Source organism: Triturus cristatus, chromosome 3_1, assembly GCF_964204655.1.
Source record: "Triturus cristatus chromosome 3_1, aTriCri1.1, whole genome shotgun sequence".
Lineage (NCBI taxonomy): Eukaryota > Metazoa > Chordata > Amphibia > Caudata > Salamandridae > Triturus > Triturus cristatus.
The window spans coordinates 349,295,227-349,309,468 of NC_140583.1; the positions used below are offsets into that span (position 1 = coordinate 349,295,227).

Genomic DNA, 14,242 nt, shown 5'->3' on the forward strand with positions numbered 1-14,242 from the left:
ACCCCGACGTAGGGATTCCCTGCTATTTTGCTGGGTTGGCGCGGGTGCCCACCCCGCTTATCTGTGGTTGTTCCACGGCGGGTGCCCACCCCGCCGTGTATTCCTGGTTACGAGGGAGCCTACCCCTCATTGCCGCCGGATTGAAGTCACCGCCGCGGCCGGGTGGAACAGGAAGCCAGGCAGCTGTGGAGAAGACGTGGGCGGGACTTAGAAGCGGCAAGCGACGGGAGCCTACCCCGCGCTCCTGCACTGGCCGCAAGGAGTCCGCGCCAGGACCAAGAGGAAGACGGAAGAGGACGGGAGCCCACCCGCCTCCCCGAGTGCCTGCAGAAGTTCCGGTGAGTGAGGAGGGGGCCAGGGTGAAATACCGGAGCTCGACGGGACTGGGGCTGGTGTGAAGAGAGACTGAGCGGTCCCGCCGTGCAGGGACCGCTTCCGCATACCCGGGGACAGTGTAGATTGGAGCCCCGAGAGGCTCCTGCTGCGGAGGCATTTCTGTTGTGCCTGCACAAGGCACCGGGGCATCACAAGTATCGGGCGGCCCCGGAAGGCAGTGCTCATTATTCAGAGCCCCGTGAAGGCTCCAACGTAACGGGGGCATTTGGTTCGTGATCAGAGCGGTCCCGGAAGGCAGCGGGCCGCTCCAACGCTACTTTGGGCCATATTCAGGATCTAGAGCCCACGAGGCTCCACGGGGGCAGAGGTTGTTCTAGAGAGCACAGGCTCCAACGACGGGGGCATTTGTTTATGATTTTGAGTCCCTGAGCAGGACTCCAACGACGGCTCATTGGTTGCCTTGAGCCCAGGAGGCGGCCCCATTGTCAGGGCCCAGAGAGGGCTCCAAAGGCACAGTAGTGCCCACGCTCATATTCTCCAGCTGCCCAGCACTTAGTGGGCAGCTGCCACGTTTAGGTTGTGCTTGTGTGCCCTGGGTTGCGCAGTCTTGCCCCTGACTTTGTTGGACGCCAGGCGTCCTAGCCCCTGAGAGGTCAGTTGGCCTAGGGACTGCCACAGGTGGTGGCGAATGTGAGTTTTGCGCTATTGTTCCTTTCCTGCACCCATGAATGTATTCTTATGCGTCATGTGCCTTGTGTTTACACCTCTGAATGTTTTTATGCGTCATGTGTAATGTGCCTTTACCCCTACAGGTATTGTGATACTTAGGTGGTTGTTTTCTCCTAGTACAGGTGGTGCTAGTGAGGTCCTGGTTCCCTGCGCGATATTTTCCTAAGGTGGTTAGGGTTGCGTAGGTGGTACTTACCTGTTACCAGTAGTTACTGGTTGTGTGCTACATGTTCTATTTTTAGTGCTACAGTGATTGTATGTGCTATGTTCTAAAGTATTATTCTTATGTTCTAAGTGCTAATTTCTACCAAGTGCTAATTCCTGACAGTGGTCCATGTGGCCCTGTCCCCTGTATATATAATCCCTTGTAAATTCTGCCCGTGCCTGTTGGCACATTGTAAAGTGTGTGTTTTTTATCTAATGTGTTTTGGTATAATACAAAGGCTATTTTTATATAATACCTTGTGTGGAGTTTCCTTTGTGGTGGGCCTTGGGTGTTGTTGCTGGGTGCGCGCGCAAACGCTTTACACATTGCCTCAGAGATAAGCCTGACTGCTCATGCCAAGCTACCAAGGGGGTGAGCAGGGGTTATCTTTGGCGTGTACCTTCCTTGCCCTGACTAGAGTGGTGGTTTCTGCCTGGCTTTGGCGCAAGCCCTACTCAACCAGAAATCCCATTTCTAACAGTTATCAAAAAAGGGTTTGTGGGGTTGAAATCACCATTTTCCCAGCTTTTCGGGGATACCAGACTTTTGTCAGAAACCCAACATTTTTTACACAGTTTTGGCATTTTTCTGGGACATAGCCTATTATTGCTATTTTTTGTGCTTTTGACCTCCTTCCAGTTAATGGCAGAAATGGGTACAAAAGCAATAATGGATCCTGGAAAGCTATACATTTTCAAAAAGAAGACAAAATCCTGAATTCAGCAAGGGGTCATTTGTGTAGATCCATCAAGGTTTTCTTATAGAAACTAACAGTTAAATATAGGATAAATTGAAAATTAGTTGAAAAAAACAGCATTTTGTGTCAACGTTTTCACCTGTAACTTCGTCTAATTATGACAGATCTTTGAAAGCAATATACCATTACACCCGCTGGACATTACTGGTTGTGGGGATATATAGGACTTGTAGGTTCACCAAGAACCCGACGAACCCAGAGCCAAAAACTGAGCAGCAACTTGCAATGGTTTTTTATTATGTACCGGGTATATAGTAATTATTCTGTAAAAATGTGTACATGGAAAAATCGGTATGAAAGACACCTATGTATTTCTGAAATGGGAACAAAATATAGAGTTTAGAAACAATAGATATTTGCACATTTCTGAAATTGGGAATACTCATACTAGCATGAGAATTATCAGTCATTTTTTAGAATGACTTCTTTTTTACACAATATCTTTCATTTGGAAGGCAGAAATGCATCCAAAGTCAATAGATAATAACAGTTCCTTTACAAATCTGAATTACCCTAAGTCTCCTGATAAAAATGGTACCTCACTTGTGTGGGTAGGCAGAGTGCCCGCGACAGGAAACGGCGCAAAACGCAACGTGGTCACAACTCAATATCGCAGTGCAAATGTACCCTTTTTTGGCAAAGTGCCTAGCTCTAGTTTTTGAACCCTAGCTCTGCGGGCACCTTGGGAAACCTAGCAAACCTATACATTTTTGAAAACTAGACACCCAGGAGAATCCAGGATGGGGTGACTTGACTGCCTCCCACCAGGGTCTGTTACCCAGAATCCCTTGCAAACCTAAAAAATTGTCAAAAAAAACACATTTTCCCCACATTTCTGTGGTGGAAAGTTCTGGAATCTGTGTGGTTCCACAAATTTCCACCCACCCCACGTTCCCCAAAGTCTTACGAGAAAAACGGTACCTCACTTGTGTGGGTCGGCCTAGTGCCCGCGACAGGAAACGGCACAAAACGCAACGTGGTCACACCTCAATTTCGCAGTGAAAAATGACCCTTTTTTGGCAAAGTGCCTAGCTCTAGTTTTTGAACGCTAGCTCTGCGGGCACCTTGGGAAACCTTGCAAACCTATACATTTTTGAAAACTAGACATGCAGGGGAATCCAGGATGGGGTGACTTGACTGCCTCCCACCAGGGTCTGTTACCCAGAATCCCTTGCAAACCTAAAAAATTGTCATAAAAAACACATTTTCACCACATTTCTGTGGTGGAAAGTTCCGGAATCTGTGTGGATCCACAAATTTCCACTCACCCCGCGTCCCCCAAAGTCTTACGAGAAAAACGGTACCTCACTTGTGTGGGTCGGCCTAGTGCCCGCGACAGGAAACGGAGCAAAACGGAACGTGGTCACACCTCAATTTCACAGTGAAAAATGACCCTTTTTTGGCAAAATGTCTAGCTGTAGTTTTTGAACCCTAGCTCTGCGGGCACCTTGGGAAACCTAGAAAACCTATACATTTTTGAAAACTAGACACCCAGGGGAATCCAGGATGGTGTGACTTGACTGCCTCCCACCAGGGTCTGTTACCCAGAATCCCTTGCAAACCCAAAAAATTGTCAAAAAAAACCACATTTTCCTCACATTTCTGTGGTGGAAAGTTCCGGAATCTGCGTGGATCCACAAACTTCCACCCACCCCTCGTTCCCCAAAGTCTTATGAGAAAAACGGTACCTCACTTGTGTGGGTCGGCCTAGTGCCCGCGACAGGAAACGGCGCAAAACGCAACGTGGTCACACCTCAATTTCGCAGTGAAAAATGACCCTTTTTTGGCAAAATGTCTAGCTGTAGTTTTTGAACGCTAGCTCTGCGGGCACCTTGGGAAACCTAGCAAACTATACATTTTTGAAAACTAGACACCAAGGGAAATCCAGGATGGGGTGACTTGACTGCCTCCCACCAGGGTCTGTTACCCATAATCCCTTGCAAACCTAAAAAATTGTCAAAAAAAACACATTTTCCCCATATTTCTGTGGTGGAAAGTTCCGGAATCTGCGTGGATCCACAAATTTCCACCCACCCCGCATTCCCCAAAGTCTTACGAGAAAAATGGTACCTCACTTGCGTGGGTAGGCCTAGTGTCCGCATCAGGCAAGGGCCCAAAACCAATTAAGGAGACATCAAAATTACCTATCACAAAACAACCTGGTTTTGCAAAGGGGGTCCCATGAGTTTTTGGCCCCGGGCTTGGCGGCTATCTAGGTAAACCTACCAAACCCACACATTTCTGAAAACTAGACACCCGGGGGATTCCAGGGAGGTATGGCTTGCGTGGATCCCCCAACGTTTCCTTACCCAGAATGCCCTGCAAACCTCAAATTTAGCTGAAAAAATCACCTTTTTCACACATTTTTGTGTGGGAAAGTTGTGGCATCACCGGGCTGACACAAATTTCCTACCACCCAGCATTCCTCCGGGTCTCCCGATAAAAACGGTGCCTCACTCGTGTGGGAGGCCCAAGTACCCACGACAGGCAAGGGCCCAAAACGTAGTGAGGCGACATGAAAATTGTCTATCTCACACAAAAATGTGTGAAAAAAGTGATTTTTTCAGCTAAAATTGAGGTTTGCAGGGGATTCTGGGTGAGGAAACGTTAGGGGATCCACGCAAGCCATACCTCCCTGGAAGCCCCCGGATGTCTAGTTTTCAGAAATGTGTGGGTTTGGTAGGTTTCCCTAGGTGGCCGCCGAGCACCGGGCCAAAAACCCAAGTGACCCCCCTTGCAAAACCAGGTCGTTTTGAGATAGGCAATTTTCATGTCGCCTCACCACGTTTTGGGTCCTTGCCTGTTGCGGGTACTTGCAAGCAACAAAAATGGTACAAAAGGAAAAGATAAGAGAATAACTTGGGACAAGAGCACACTAATTGACTCTATATCTAGTTTATTAATCTAGACAGATTTTATCAAAATATTTGGACTTTCCTGCAACAAAAATGACCACGGACCTTAATGGAAGCAACAAAGCAAAAATACAGCAACACAAATATACATAAATTGAACATGTGCAGAACGTCACCAACAAAAACACACGAAAAAGTTAACCCCTAAACCAACATATAATTTTTGTTAGTGTCCTCCTAATAATTTCAGGACGAACCACTGGAAGGAAGTCCACAGAGCGCGCTGCGACTCAACAAATTATTGTCGGACTTTCTCAGCACACTCAACAGTGAATATCCACACTGTACTTATTTTCAAGGACTCCTCCTTCAAAACCGGGTCTACGCAATTGCGTTTCGGCCATATGTATTCCTCGGCCTCCGCTGGTCTGCACTGTGAGGATTGCCGAGTAGAGTGGCTGTTTGTTCCGGACTTTCAGTCGGACGTTTTTTCAAGTAGTAATTGACCTGCATATTGGATTATATTAGTCGTTTCCAGTCAGCGATAGCGGGGAGGACTTCCTGCTGAAGGAAGGGTCGGCACCCGTTCGGGTACCTGTGGACCCGGATGACCCACACGTAGGAGCGTCCTTTGGACTACCCTACCACTTGTGTGTACATTCTGTGTATTAACCCTGTCCTGAGGAGGCCGAGGAATACATATGGCCGAAACGCAATTGTGTAGACCCGGTTTTGAGAAAGTCCGACAATAATTTGTTGAGTCGCAGCGCGCTCTGTGGACTTCCTTCCAGTGGTTCGTCCTGAAATTATTAGGAGGACACTAACAAAAATTATATGTTGGTTTAGGGGTTAACTTTTTCGTGTGTTTTTGTTGGTGACGTTCTGCACATGTTCAATTTATGTATATTTGTGTTGCTGTATTTTTGCTTTGTTGCTTCCATTAAGGTCCGTGGTCATTTTTGTTGCAGGAAAGTCCAAATATTTTGATAAAATCTGTCTAGATTAATAAACTAGATATAGAGTCAATTAGTGTGCTCTTGTCCCAAGTTATTCTCTTATCTTTTCCTTTTGTACCATTTTTGTTGCTTGCTCTTTATTGTTCCTTACCCAGGTACTAAAAGGGTCAATTGGGTATTACCCTGTCGGTTGCCAGATGTTGCGGGTACTTGGGCCTCCCATACAAGTGAGGCACCATTTTTACCGGGAGACCCAGGGGAATGCTGGGAGGTGGAAAATTTGAGTGAGCCCGGTGATGCCACAACTTTCCCACACAAAAATGTGTGAAAAAAGGGATTTTTTCAGCTAAAATTGAGGTTTGCAGGGGATTCTGGGTAAGGAAACGTTGGGGGATCCATGCAAGCCATACCTCCCTGGAAGCCCCCGGGTGTCTAGTTTTCAGAAATCTATGGGTTTGGTAGGTTTCCCTAAATGGCCGCCGAGCACCGGGCCAAAAACCCAGGTGACCCCCCTTGCAAAACCAGGTGGTTTTGAGATAGGCAATTTTGATGTCACCTCACTACGTTTTGGGTCCTTGCCTGTCGCGGGTACTTGGGCCTCCCACACAAGTGAGGCCCCATTTTTACCGGGAGACCCAGGGGAACGCTGGGAGGTGGGAAATTTGAGTGAGCCCAGTGATGCCACAACTTTCCCACACAAAAATGTGTGAAAAAGGTGATTTTTTCAGCTAAAATGGAGGTTTGCAGGGGATTCTGGGTAAGAAAACGTTGGGGGATCCACGCAAGCTATACCTCCCTGGAAGCCCCCGGGTGTCTAGTTTTCAGAAATGTATGGGTTTGGTAGGTTTCCCTAGATGGCCGCCGAGCACCGGGCCAAAATCCCAGGTGACCTCCCTTGCAAAACCAGGTGGTTTTGAGATGGGCAATTTTGATGTCACCTCACTATGTTTTGGGCCCTTGCCTGTTGCGGGTACTTGGGCCTCCCACACAAGTGAGGCACCATTTTTACCGGGAGACCCAGGGGAATGCTGGGAGGTGGGAAATTTGAGGGAGCCCGGTGATGCCACAACTTTCCCACACAAAAATGTATGAAAAAAGTGATTTGTTCAGCTAAAATTGAGGTTTGCAGGGGATTCTGGGTAAGGAAACGTTGGGGGATCCAGCTAAGCCATACCTCCCTGGAAGCCCCCGGGTGTCTAGTTTTCAGAAATGTATGGGTTTGGTAGGTTTCCCTAGATGGCCGCCGAGCACCGAGCCAAAAACCCAGTGGTCCCCCCTTGCAAAACCAGGTGGTTTTGAGATAGGCAATTTTGATGTCACCTCACTACGTTTTGGGCCCTTGTCTGTCGCGGGTACTTGGGCCTCCCACACAAGTGAGGCACCATTTTTACCGGGAGACCCAGGGGAACGCTGGGAGGTGGGAAATTTGAGATGGACTTCAGTATGGATTGTGGTGCACAGGCCTTCAAGGTTAACCCACAATTGACACCACTAGGGTACACCTGCTTGTGCTAAGACATCAAGCCTTCTAAGGTCTAGTGGGGCCTTCTACGGTCTAGCATGGGAATGTGCTCCCTCAGTACAGTGGTGTGGTGTACTGGTCATGAATGCGGAACCCGGTTCCCCAGTTCCAAATTCCACAGCTCTGGCCATAGTGCCACATCCCCACTGAACACCATACTTGCCCACTGAAACTCGCACTGCCTTCAGCTGTAACCTAATTGTGCCCGCTATAAACACTTGGATGTGGCTCAATTCAAATTATGCACTTGATAAGAGTAATATGCTGCCTAAAAAAAGCAACCACTCATTGGGAATGCAAAGCATGTGAAATGTAAGCAGAAACAACATGGTTACCTAAACGATCTCTCACTAACTATTCAGAAATCAGCGAGTGGTTTCACCTGAAAAGTTATGGACATGACTAGAGGGCCCTGAAGGGAACCGTTTCACTGTCCATTGCTTACATCCTTACAAAACATAAGCAGTATGGTAGACCACATCCATAAACACAGAGCCATGGTGCACATTGTGTTTTCCAATTCACCCATCAACCAGGTATTGCAGTACCTCCAGGAATGGTACACTCTCCCACCCTGGAAACAACAATGCTGTTCAAAGGAAGACGAGAAAACGAAAGTAGCACTTCACTGGCAAACTCTGTGATGCTGGTGTATTTGGATGTAAAAAAACAATCTAGCCACTTTGCAACCCCTCTGTCTTACTTTATTTTGCCCCCCCCTGGAAACAACAATGCTGTTCAAAGAAAGAAGAGAAAACGAAAGTAGCGCTTCACTGGCAAACTCTGTGATGCTGGTGTATTTGGATGTAAATAAAAGCAATCTGGCCACTTTGCAACCCCTATGTCTTACTTTATTTTGCCCCCCCCTGGGAACAACAATGCTGTTCAAAGGAAGACGAGAAAACGAAAGTAGCACTTCACTGGCAAACTCTGTGATGCTGGTGTATTTGGATGTAAAATAAAAAAAAACAATCTGGCCACTTTGCAACCCCTCAGTCTTACTTTATTTCACACCCCCTGGGAACAACAATGCTGTTCAAAGAAAGAAGAGAAAAACAAAAGTAGCGCTTCACTAGCAAACTCTGTAATGCTGGTGTATTTGGATGTAAATAAAATCAATCTGGCCACTTTGCAACCCCTATGTCTTACTTTATTTCGCCCCCCCTGGGAACAACAATGCTGTTCAAAGGAAGACGAGAAAACGAAAGTAGCACTTCACTGGCAAACTCTGTGATGCTGGTGTATTTGGATGTAAAATAAAAAAAAACAATCTGGCCACTTTGCAACCCCTCTGTCTTACTTTATTTCGCCCCCCCTGGGAACAACAATACTGTTCAAAGGAAGACGAGAAAACGAAAGTAGCACTTCACTGGCAAACTCTGTGATGCTGGTGTGCTTGGATGCAAATAAAATCAATCTGGCCACTTTGCAACCCCTCTGTCTTACTTTATTTCGCCCCCCCTGGGAACAACAATGCTGTTCAAAGTTAGACGAGAAAACGAAAGTACCACTTCACTGGCAAACTCTGTGATGCTGGTGTATTTGGATGCAAATAAAATCAATCTGGGCACTTTGCAACCCCTCTGTCTTACTGTATTTTGCCCCCCACCCTCCCACGCTAGCAGCACCCACCGATCGCTAAAATCCCCCCTCTCCAGCCCCAAAACTCACATTTACTCTCTGAAGCGCAGGAAGCAAATGGCTTCCTGCGCCTCGGAGAGCAAAGGGGACACCTCCAATGACGTCAGCGCGCCTCGTGCGCTGACGTCATTGATGACGTGGGGGAGGGGGGAGGGGGGCAGGGGGAGGCAGGGGAAAGTCTTCCCCTGCCTTCCCAGTTAAAAAAAAAAGATCGACCACTCACGGGGGAAGCGCCAGCGCTTCCCCCGTGGGTGGGTGTCATGACGAGATGGTCTCGTCATGGGCACAGCGCGACTGTGCTCCATGACGAGACCATCTCGTCATGGGCACAGAAGGGGTTAAATACATTCTTAAATGTTGTTATTTTAACAACAACAAAATTTAAAAAAGTATTATTATTATTATTATCAAAAGGTTGTCTATAAAAACGTTCTATTTCAAATGTTAATATTATAATACATTTCTAAATAACATTTCAAATGATACATTTGTGTTATGAAATTGTAATCAATATGTATGAAAGTTAACACAGTTATGAAAATTGATATTCAAATTTATATTTTATATGTAGCAGACACTGCATGGTGCCTGTCTGCCACACGATGCAAGGATGTGAAGGGCGAGACCATAGATACCCCCGGATCACATGTGGAGGGCCTGGGTGGAAGAGGGTCCTGCTAAGGGCCCCCAAAGATACTTTCCGATAGTAGTTCCATGTCGGCAAGGCCAACATGGAACTGCCGTCCAAAACTGCCATCATAATCCTGACTGCGGAAATGCCGTCTTTAAGGGATTATGAGACCTTTCCAACTAGCTGATGGGGTCCTTGAATCCGTCAGAACCAAGTCAGATTCTCCAACCGGTTTAAGCTCTGACCGCCGTCATTGTAATACAGCGGCCAGAGTTTAAACCTACAATGTCGGTCGGAAAGCCTCCGACCAGAGGTCAGAGGCTTTATGACCGACATCGTAATTAGCCCTCAATATGTATTTATTTGCTATAAAATGAGAAAATGGGATTATCATTTATATATTTTTTTTACTGAAAATATTTTTTAATTATTTCAAATTTTAAACATATTTTATATATAATGTTAAAATATTTTATGATTTTACCACTTCTTTTATGTATAATTTTATTTTATTGATTAGTATGTCATATTAATCAATAGTATGTGTATTTCACTATGTTTAAAAACATAAACAATTGTTTAATGGGTTAATGTTTAATGTTAAATATATAGAGCTTTTTATTTGGTAACAGCATGGTATAATTAATGTTTTTATTTATTTTAAGAAAAAAAAGGATTATGTTTGACTATGGAGAATGTATAGTGGATGTAACCCTTTTACTGTCCAGGACCATATATGATATGGTTTTGATTGAGTGGGAGCAGTAAATAAAATTCCTTTACTGTCTAACACCTTCCCCAAAGGTTTAATTTGGAGTGGGAATAAAAAATGTAACCCCTATAGTATCCAACACCTTCCCCAAAATGGTTTATATTTGAGTGTGAATAGTAAATTCAACACCTTTATTATTTAGCACCATCCCCCAAATGGTTTAGATTGAAGTAGAAATAGTATTAGTAAACAGAATAATAAATCTAACCCTTTTAGGTCTAATACCTTTGTTAAAATGGTTTTGTATGAAGTAGGAGTTGTTAATATAATTTAATTAGTATCCAAGATCTTCTGAAACATGGTTCACATAGGAGTTGTTTGTATTTTTTATATACAGTATTTAATTTTTATTTATATCTCTTCATATTTTTAACATATATATTTACATATATTACATATAAACTTGTACTTATACAAAAACATTTTCGTAGCAACATATAAACAATATTTTAATAGAATTATATTATTATATAAAACATGTAAATTATATTTCAACCATTTTGTGTGTTGTACATTTGTCTCCAATGTTATCCTTTCTGTTATATTTAATTGTAAACATTAATACAGTTGTTTCAAATATTTTCCTGTAAATAGATTTTACAATACCTTTTTAATATATATTAAAAAATATATTTTTATAGTATAATTTTATTTACAATTGAAATTTTTTAGGAGACCTTTTTTAAATGCATTATATTATTTATACATTTTTTTAAAAAATACATTAAATTCACATTGTTTTCTATGGGTTTCACTTAGCGGACTTGTTTTGTAACTGTTCATTTTCATTTTGTAGTCTTTTTGTCTCATATTGTCTCATTTTTAGTCAATTTTCCTGGAACTAAGTCACGGGAAGGTGCTGCTGCTCGTCAGAACAGGTAAGACCTTTTTAAAAAAAATTTTTTTAAGGTTTTGAGGGTAGAGGGATGCAGAGGGTACTTGCTCATTATAAGTATGGAATTGTTTTGGGGCTTTTGGTAGATTTAGTCATACTTACTGTAGTTTTATTCATTAGTGTTTTGGGCTTAGTTTACATAGAGTTTGTTAGTAACGTATCGTTGTATTATGTGATATATGATGTTACGTTATGTGCTTTGTGTTGATTAAGGACCTGAATATGAGTTTGGCGGTGCGGGAGCGGACCGCCACGCCAGTTTTCTCATCCGATACTGCCAAACACATGTGTCAACTGCCCGCCAGATTACACGTTTTTTTTTTTGTCTGGTGGGCTTTTTTGGGCACTGGTTCTGAAAATGGGCACCGCAATGGGAGAATCGAAAAGGTTCCTGCATGGCATGGACTGTAAAGTCCATGCCGTGCATGAACTGGGGTTCATGCATACAGGGAGGCACATGTTATGCCCCAATGCAAATGGGCTACAGGTTGCCCTATAAGCCCCCTGTGTTTCAGGACCTCCAGCCTTTTCATGGAGTAAAGGCATCCATGAAACCGTTGGTGGTCCTAAAATTCGTAATATGCATGGCTGTGCTGCAGAGGCACCACCAGCATATTACTGACGCCCTGACCGCTGCACAACCACCAGGGAACAGTGGTTCACTGGCAGCTGCGGTGGTGCAATGGTGGTCAGCAGTAGCTGGACCGCCAATGCCGCGCCCCAGTGAGTCTGGCAGTCTTCAGACTGCCAGACTCTTAATTAGGCCTAAGTGTGATTTATATGCTAAGTTTGAAGTTGCTGTTTTTTGTGGGCGGGTATTAAATGTTTTCATTTACCAAGGTGTCATTTGGATATTTCTTTTCTCTTTTGGGGTTTTCAGAAGGGTTTTTTATTTTAAACACCTTTTCTAGTCTTTTATGGTTCTTGAAGACTTTGGATTGTTTTGATAGATCTCTACCGGACATCTTTTATTTTTGCATTTTTGGTGGCTTTTTGGAATTTATTTTTCCCTTTTTAATTGATTATACTTTTTGATGGAATAGAGAAGGATCTGCAGTAAGTAATATTGAAACTCTTTCATTTGGGGGGAATATTCTATTTTATGAAGAATGTGAATTATGTGAATTTTATGTGATTGCAATTTAATAAGTTATATTTTATGTGCTGCAATTTATTTTTTAATTTTATTTTAGTTGTTATTCCAGGTTTGAGGCTGGTGAGATTAGCTTTGTGTTATGTAATTAATGTACATTAGATTTCTATTCATCAGTCTTATTAGAAATGTTAGTTTTATATATTTTTTGGCTGATGTATAGAAATAAAATATTTTTCTCATGCTGCTTTGGATTATGCATTTGATTTGTTGGTTTTTTTGTAGGTTATTATTTAATTTATAATAGGGTTTTGGCTATTTACTTTAAGTAGTATACTTCTTTGTTGTTCATAAACAGTTTTACTTTACATTGTAGCATGTCATACATTTCATTGGTTTGTTTGCTAACTTTAGGTTTAATTTGGGTTACTGATTGTTTCATTGTTAGATTTTGGTAGCTTTGTTCTTTTTGATGGGCCTCTATAAATTGATGGAGTTTAAGTTGGTTTCTGCATAGTGTGGAAGACGGCATTGAGCCATGCTTCTACTGCGCTGTTGGTTTAGGCATCTGGAGCCATGTTGCAGTCACAGTCATTCCACCATGGTATGTGGAATTTTGGTTTGCATCCCTATCCAGAGTGGTGCAGTCTGCCAAGCCAAATGTTTTCAAAATAATCCATTAGGGTGCTAAGTTTGTGTTCATTATGTTTGTAAAAGTGACTTACTATAAGTAAATTGTAGTATAAAGCTACCTCTGTGACAGGAACATAGGCTAGTGCAATCATATTTTTCATTTCAAAGTCAAATTTACTGTTTAATCCATATTCGGTACATAGTGCACATTGTTGGAGGTGTCTCTATATGCTTTGAGTAAAATTATAGTAACAGCCTTGTATGGCTGTGTTTGGGCAACGTTTCAAACTGGCTTGCTTAAAATCTATTATTATTCTATGTGGGCAGTAGTTATTTGTTTTAATTTTAATCTAGTTAATTAGTTTGTAGCAAGTGCTACTTTGTTCATTAGGTAGTAGGACATATATGAATATTATATTTGCGTTTTGATACTTACCAGCTATGGTATGTATCCGGGTGAGTGGTTTGGGGCACATTTTGAAGGTCCATCCATCATCCATGTTTAACATTGGTTTAGTTTTAGTAAGTTATCTGCTGTAGAAAATATAAGGATACTTTTTATTTTGTTTAGATTATCAGGTAAGAAGAAGGTTCCTCATTATTTGTAGTTGTTAAGTGTTGAGGTATTTGGGTATCTTGGCATCTTCTAGGGGCAGGAAGGGTGGCACTGGTGGGTTTTTAGTTCATACAATTAAGCGTTTAAGGTGGGTATATCTGGTAGCAGACTTATGATGTGTTTGGGGACTTTAGGGAGTATATCTTTTGTATTTTTTTAGTGGGCTGGACTCTCTTATATCTTGCAATATGTGCCTTACTTCTATTTCTGTCATATTTTGGGTGGGTGTGGTCTCTTACATTAGCTATAACATCATCTTTTGTAGGGTCACTCCCATAGCAGGCATTAGAGTAATATTTACCACATTTCCAGCAAATAGTTTCCACACTTGTACTTTCTTGCCTTGTAAGTGTAGCCAAATAGTGTTTTCCTTTCTGTGATTATGACTTAAAATAGTGTAATAATATGAAGAATTACATTTTAAAAATGTTTATTAAGTTTGTTATTGACATACAAACTGATGCTACTGTTTTATACTTACATGGATGTTCTTGTTGGAGGTTGCCCACTTTATTTGCAGGTTTTCCATTTGGTGGTGTTGCATTGTGGAACAGGTGGTTTCTCTCCCGTTGGGTAGAAAAAAGTGCATTAGTTTGACTCT

General features: G+C 42.9%; 1 protein-coding gene across 1 annotated transcript in view; it reads left to right on the forward strand.

The window, feature by feature from the left end:
* Positions 1–14,242, forward strand: part of LOC146860243 (uncharacterized) — a 133,727-nt gene that overhangs the window by 58,696 nt on the left and 60,789 nt on the right. The window contains exon 3 of the mRNA XM_085646141.1: positions 11,231–11,282. Within this exon, the coding sequence (XP_085502267.1) occupies positions 11,231–11,282 (52 nt within the window). The remainder of the gene's footprint in view (positions 1–11,230; positions 11,283–14,242) is intronic.